This window comes from Panicum hallii, chromosome 5, assembly GCF_002211085.1.
Source record: "Panicum hallii strain FIL2 chromosome 5, PHallii_v3.1, whole genome shotgun sequence".
NCBI lineage: Eukaryota > Viridiplantae > Streptophyta > Magnoliopsida > Poales > Poaceae > Panicum > Panicum hallii.
In genome coordinates, this window is record NC_038046.1 from 36689845 (window position 1) to 36697333 (window position 7489).

The 7489-nt window shown below is 40.4% G+C and overlaps 1 protein-coding gene across 3 annotated transcripts; it reads right to left on the minus strand.

Annotated features, from left to right (window-relative positions):
* Positions 1-304: 304 nt before the first annotated feature.
* Positions 305-7282, minus strand: LOC112893681 (ELL-associated factor 1). Of its 3 annotated transcripts, XM_025961138.1 has the most exons (6): positions 6990-7122; positions 6203-6387; positions 5398-5581; positions 4641-5002; positions 3274-3316; positions 305-979 (listed from the first exon to the last, which is right to left on the minus strand). In XM_025961138.1, the coding sequence occupies exons 2-6, from the start codon at positions 6269-6271 to the stop codon at positions 534-536; spliced, it is 1104 nt and encodes a 367-aa protein (XP_025816923.1). In that variant the 5' UTR covers positions 6272-6387; positions 6990-7122; the 3' UTR covers positions 305-533. The 3 variants fall into 3 exon arrangements, with proteins under 3 accessions (XP_025816923.1, XP_025816925.1, XP_025816924.1); XM_025961140.1 differs by lacking the exon at positions 6203-6387 and having other exon boundaries at positions 6990-7008; XM_025961139.1 differs by lacking the exons at positions 5398-5581; positions 6203-6387 and having other exon boundaries at positions 6990-7282.
* Between the last annotated feature and the right edge of the window lie 207 nt (positions 7283-7489).

The window sequence follows — 7489 nt, forward strand, 5'->3', positions numbered from 1 at the left end:
TGCTCTCAATGGTTCATGTGGTGATGCGCAAAATGTAAACGGTATGTGTGCTTGTGCTTGTTATTGGACATGTGGCACAGTATGTGTGCTTGTTATTGGACATGTGGCAAGGTATGCGTGCTTGTCATTGGACATATAACAAAGCACGTACCTGGACTACCGAAGTTACTTTCACTTAAGTAAATTTGTTTGTCGGATCATCTGGCTTTCGGATCATCTGGCTTTAAGATGTGGGTTACCACGTGGCATATTATAAGATAAATAAGTGCTAACTCTCATCTTAATAGAATGGCCGATGGTTCACTTAAGTCAAGTGCAGATTGGACGGTTCTTATGTAGTTGTATATATCTGTTTACAAATTCTATGCTTCTAGGCCAGATCTAGAAACCACAAAACCGACCAACCAAGTTTGACATGATAGTTCAATGTACCTGTGCGATATTTGTCAACATATTCAGACCTTACAGCTCCTTTTGCTAAAAATGAAAATCGTGAACCAAGACAAGCCGAAAGAAAACTTTGTATATCAAGCTCAGATATCAACATCAGCTCCGGAGCTCGCCGAATCACCATCACTTCCATCGCTATCACTGCTCCCGCTCCCGCTCCCGCTGCCGCTGCTGCTGCTGCTGCTGCTGCTCCCGCTCCCGCTAGAGCTAGAGCTGTCCTGCTCCTCCTGCTCCCCTTCTGCGTTCACTTGAGCTCGCAGTGCCTCGGCTGCATTGAGCCCCTCGTCAGCCTCATCATTTACATCTACATCAGCGATTTCATCGTCCATATTGCCCTGATCTGGTAGGTTGATGTCAAAACCACAAACAGATGTCCCATGTCCTGAGGTCATGTTATTTGGTGAGACATTGTCATCATCATCACCAAGTATGTCGAGGTTCTCCTCTTCGTCATTTGGATCAGGTGAAAGGGCAAATGAGTCTGTGGTGACAGGCTGATATGTGGTGCTTTTGTTGTTGTATCTTGGGCCTGCAATGAACATGAGAGCAACGAGCGCAGATGATAAATCTTGACTTAGAAATAAAGACATTAGCATAATGTAAACAACACCGTAACCTCTGAACAAATAGAACATAATTAGTTTTGTATTAACCCATCTTTAATAGATAACAATCTATGTCTCTAGCATGGAAAATAAGCCAAGGAGGAGAAATCACCAGAACAACCTTACTTAATACTCCTATAAAACTATATCCACTGTCCTTTCATCTCTAAAGTATGCACTTCTCTTTGCAAGCATCAAGTACTTTGTGTTAGTATTAAGGCGAGGCATTGCACAAGTATCTGGAGATTAACATTGTGTTTTTTGTGGCTATAGATTCATAAAAAGAAAAGAAGAAACATTAAAGAGAAACTAAACACCTTTTTACCATCGCTAGTTACCAAAACTGAAATTTAGTTTCTTTTTTCTCCTTCGTTAAATACTCCTAGCAGTGTTCAAAATTTTCTCCATGAAAAGACTCCTAGAACTAATGGAAACAACTTTTAGTAAACCAAACAAATTGGAAAGTAACAAGTATGGAAGCTAATCAACCCATCAATTGTATGAAAACTAATTGATATCGATACATATCCAGGTTCCTTTGTGCTACTGTAAGCCTTCCTCTCACCATGTGAATTTATCTCCATGATAAACATTGTACAACTCGTGAAACGTCCTAGTCTCAAACAGAGTCGATAGCAAACTCTGATGGGAAGGTGGCAGTCAAGGTTGAACCCTAGATCGTCAGACTAACAGAAGAATTGCAGTTGGAGATATGTCTACCTTAATAGTAGAGATGATCGCAATTCTCAACGCACAGTGAATGGATTATGAGCTTTGTCTCAAGCTAATGTAGAATGGAGCCAGTGTGACTAGTGCAATCTAGTTGTAGGTTGACCGTACACCATCCACTAACACTTTCTAGTGCTCATTGCTGGCAAGGATCCTGGAGAAAAGCTCTTCAAAGTTCGATTTTGTGCATCGATGTCACATCTGTCTCCAGTGCTGTGAGGCATGGCATGATAATCTAATCATAGGAAATAAAAGTCGTCCTACCCCATAACCTCCATCGGATCAAACTGATTTTGGCAAACATGGTTATCATCTTGATCAACTACAAAAAAAAAAAGGGATGTGTTGACTTCTACTTATATATCCTCTAGGGTAAGGTAAACATTGGTGAGTCAGTGTGGGTGGACAATGAAATAATCAAAGAATGTGGGCAAACTAATCATGTTTCTCTATTTGACCTTTTGCTTCCCGATAATTAATTAATTATAATCCCTCCTCTTATATGAACGGTCTTCTAAAGAAGTGCTGGAAAACATAGCAATATGGAAATGCAAATGGTTGTTGTAGTGACTCATGCCTAGGCAGAAAGTAGGCCTAGGTGGGTGGCAAGTAACATGCTTTGCCTTGCGACTAGCCAACTAGATTTTCTATGAATTCGTGAAAACAGGTTTCATGGGAATCCCAAGTACGACTCCAATGCCAGGATACTTATGAAAGCTCATGTTCATGTATCAGATATATACTCTTCTGATACCTATCAAACAAGATTCCTTTGACATGTGTTATTTTCCTAATTTCCAAACAAAAAGAAATTCAATACTTGGTTGACAATTCTCAGATACTTTTTTAACACCTTTGATCCCTTAACCCCTCATGTATCAGATGCTGATATTCTTCCGATACCTCCTCCCACCACCACCCAAAAAAATATTATCATGCTTTCCCTTACTTTGAAGTTGATGCCTTCCTAGCAATGGTCAATTCCTGTATTTTCTATTTTTATTATATATGCGTATATGTGTATCACAGTATTAGTGTTTTCGAAAACATAGCGCATTGAGTATCCATTGTGTATCCATATCTGTACCAGGGTAGCCAGGCAACATGTTTTAATATATCGAAATCTATCATGCTTCCATGCGGCTAACATGCTCTAACAACACATGCCTAGCTCCATGCCACGACATTAGACAAATCCAGTGAAATAATAAATCCAACTCAATTTGAATCTGCAGCATGGGGATAATAACCCCAAACTACAACCATTGTCCCCAATTGACCAATCTGGGCAGCTGATCTTGAATGAGCTAGGACCAACTACAGTGGATCTCTCAAATATGCCTCTTCCTCGAGTACCCTAATATGAGCCCCTAACCCCCCCCCCCCCCACCAAAACCCCCACCCCCAACACACACACATCCCACCCTCCCACCCACCCCCGGACCACAAAAAAGAAACAGATCATTTATGTCACACAGAGCCATGTTACCTGGATTTTCAGGTTCACCGATGTCAATGCGCTCAACCTCAACCTGCAAAGTCATAATTGATTAGTAGTCCCTTGAAAAATCAAAAGAATGGAAAGTTTGAAACTATATATTATCACATACTGATGGTAGCAAAGATCTGTTCAACGGTTATGTGAACATACCAAAATATTCGTAATTAACAAATCTGACTAAACAAACATTTTCATCCTAAATATGCCAGAGTTAGAAATGATATGACAGGCTTTTAAATTGACCAAAAGCAGGCAACTAATTAAGTAAACTCTATATAATGTTTGAAACAGTACAGGACTATCTTTAGAGAATTGTTTCCATCTCAATTCCCATCTTCTAAAGCCCAACAGAAGGCTATGTTACCTGTTTGATGCTAAAAATAGAGCAGGATGTATCAGATGCATGAATGCATCAGCTGCCATGGTTCAGAGTTATTGTAACAGTTTGAAACAACATTTCAGCATCATTATTTAATTGAAAATGACTCCATGGCATGCTAACAAAATTGTCACCCTTTTTATTGACAAAATAGGCATAACGGTCTTCTAAAAAAGATCACCATCATGAGAGTCCCTTGGTTGGTCAAGTTTCACGTCCCAATCAAAGATAAGTTTTTCACAATAAGTAACACAGTCATTTCTTAACAAAGTGCCAAGATTCACAAGAACAAAGTACCAAACTCTGCAAACAAACCTTCATACCCAATAAGTAACCAATGAATTACAAATTGATCGAATGGATAGAAAATCAAGGGCATGATAATGCACAGTAATCGGCAACATTAGTGCTAAAATATCAAGTTTAAGTATTAACTGGAAGTTCAAAGACTACTATTTTTGTCCACCACTAAAAGAAATCAGATATTAATATCTTTGTATATTATCAATACAACACTAATCTTGTGAAGCAAAAGGGGATGCCTGCAGTCTATTGAACTCAAATAAACTTTTGATCCAATTAAAATTTGAAGTTAGGCAAACATATAACTTGTGTATAACAATTCCTAGCTCCTAGCTAAATATTTCACCTTTCTAAAGGAAGTTCATAGGGTAGCATGTTTTACAACATTCCCAATTTCCAGAAATTTGCCTAGTGTGAGATACTATTAACGAAGATTGTTGAAGACTTCAAAGTACATAAAGATAAGTGATCAATGAACACAAAATATCTGAGCAAAGAAATTATGCACTTTTAGTGTTTGGTTGGTTAAATAGAACTTATCAGATGTCTTCATACTAATTATTCAATCCCATATGTCAGGTGTTGTTTTACTCAATTTAAAAGTGAAAAGCTAACAAAACAAAGAATAATGACAAACCAGTATCTAAGGCACAAAAATAGTAACAGAACTTACTGGGACTGCGTGAACAGCAGGTTTGCTCATGGCCTGTGACTTGCTGACTTTAGCTAATGGAGGAGAATGTGATTCTGCACCCATTCCAGTAGTTGTAGTTGCCAAATTAGCTGCTGCAGACTCTCCCGGAACTCGAACATACCTTAGTCTCTTGACAGCCCGATGTAACCTCTCCAGGCGAAAGGTCTCACCGTCAAAAAACAAGACACCATCACTATCCTTGTACTCTTCTTGGCTTCCCTCAAATGTAGCCTTTGGCTTGCCAGGCTGATTATTATGGAATTCCACTGTAACCCGGTTATCCTTGGTACTCTGCAGAGACCCAGCTTGAGTTTTGTCAATTGATGCTGGCTTAAATTCATCTGTCAAATAAAAGGTAAGAAAATTATTAATTGCAAAACATTATTTTTGGCTTATAATAAAATCAATGGCACATGAGTTTTACAGATCACAAGTAGCAGCTATATTTTTTCATTAACATCTAGTCAATGATCAGAAAGAAGATCAAGTGGCCTGTAACTTCTAACAGGCAATCAAGTGGCCACCAAGTCCTCACAGGCATTAGACAATGGTTGAATACACAGATAAAACAAAGGGAATATGATCAAACGGCCTTGAAGAATTTTCAACCCAGGCAAGCAACCAACTTACTGCAGAGGAGGCTGTGGAGCGAATGACAGCTTTACTAGAGGCTGAAAGGGGCTTGGAATCCATCAAATTCTGGGGTGGAGATGCCAGAATATGTGTAAATACTTACGTGTGATGATGGAGAGGATGCAGAAAGGTAAATGGATGTTTCCCAGGATAATGTCCATGAGAAAGATGAGATGAAGAAGATTATAATAAGCAGCCTGAAGTGATGTCCTCCTCCAGTGGCATATAGAGCAAGTACAAGGTCTCAAGAGCAACTCCCATACTTCTAAGAGCTGAAAAGATACGGGCTGCACTGAACCAAGTAAGATGCTTCTTCTGATATATTTATTGTGCTACAGTCTTTAGATAGTAATGTTTTAGCTTATACTACTGTCAAATGCAATGTAGTGTTGGGTAAACTAATAATGAAACAAATGATGTAATTAAACGTACGAAAGTCAAGGAAATAGCCCAAGCAACTCTAGCAACAAAAGGTAAACAAAGTAAGAGTAACTCACAGATAGAGGAGTTAGAGAGTGATCATAAGCACTAACACAAAGAAGAAAGTGAGAAAATGGAGATGTTGACAAAGGAAGACAATATCGTTCAAAGGAAAACAATGCCCCATCAGCAGCAAAGTTTGCACAAAAATGAAAGGACCATCACTGAAATGAGGCTAAATTGCATAAGAAACAGATGGCTAGTTTCAGTCTCTTGTAGCTGTAGGAGGCAACGATCAATGCTCTTTAACTGTGGATCTTTATTCAAAATAAAACTATTGCTCTCCAATAGGGCAATACCAAGTGCATAAGTCTAAAACCCAATGGGGAAAATTCAAGCTAATAAAAAAGAACTCGGCTGGTGGGGAAAGACAGCCCCACGGTATTGTATTAAGAAGAAGCTGGCAGTCAATCGACCAAGAAAAGTACCCGAAGCCCAGCTTCACCCATATAGGGCCACACCATTACCGAGGGATGGCAACCACTGCCACTACCCATGTACGCGCACCATTACCACAGGCTGGTGCCCTGCCACTATTTTCTAGGGTTGCCAGCAAGGGACATTTTCTTTTTTGTGCCACCAGGGTTTGAACTCTTGCCGGCAGCTCCCTCACCTGGTGAGCTAACTGTTACTCTATGAAAGCATTGGCAGAAAATTCAAGCTAATAAACAGTTTGACATAAAAAAATATGCAACAAAGGTCTGATTCCATAATACCTTCTAGTAGAACAGATAAAACTTCCACGACATCATGCACAAAAAATTGAAGAAAGGGTCCAATTCTTTTGAAGACCTATTTTGCTATTGTTATCAAAATGATCGATAATTTAGATACAGCATATCCTTCCTGATAAACCAAATTTAGAGATACATTCATCAGAACAAAATCAATCAACACCTGGCACCATAAACGCTAATGAGTCAAACAAAGAAACGCTGTGGGGTAATAAAAACCCAAATGCCCCGTAGCAGCACAGGTCTGCAAGCCCCCAACTCAACGAGTTCTAGACCGCGACATAAACGCCAGACGCCCCACACAGGACCAGCACTCAGTCCAAGATAAACCCTACCTTCTCTGGTGCTAACCAGCGCTTGAAACATCCTGATGCGGATCCTAGGCTAAGTCGCCGCAGGCTGGACACTCAAGCTTGCCGAGTTGCTGACGCGATTCGCGAGTAGAAAAAAAATAGAGGAAGAAAGGGGAGGATGGCCTTACAGCGTAGGGTGCAGAACTTGGCAGTGGGGGAAGAGTCGCGGCAGGAGGAGCCCAATCGGAGGTCGTACCACCGATTCGGCTGCGGCGCCGTGCTCGGCTCCCCGTTGCTGCTGCCGCTCGCCATCCTGCGCCGTGCGCCGAGCTCCTCACTGGCGGCGGAACTCGATTCTATTCGATTTGGGCGCGATGGATGGAACCCTAAGCACTCGCTGCCATCGCAAGACCAGCCCTAATACCCCTGTTGGCGTTCTTGCCCTGTTTCGAAGTCAAACGATGATTTTACCCGTATTATTTCGACGGATTTTATCCATATTATTTCGATTGTACGATTTTACCTCTACTTTTTAAAAACCAAGGCTCCGTTTATCTCTGATTTTAGCTATGGTGGTTGGATGCGCTTAAAAATTGGAATAAATTGAAAAACTATTTAGAGCAATGGGAAAAAACTGTAGGCCGCTAATCTTATCCAAAACTCTTTCTCTTGGTTCTGTTCCCCAAAC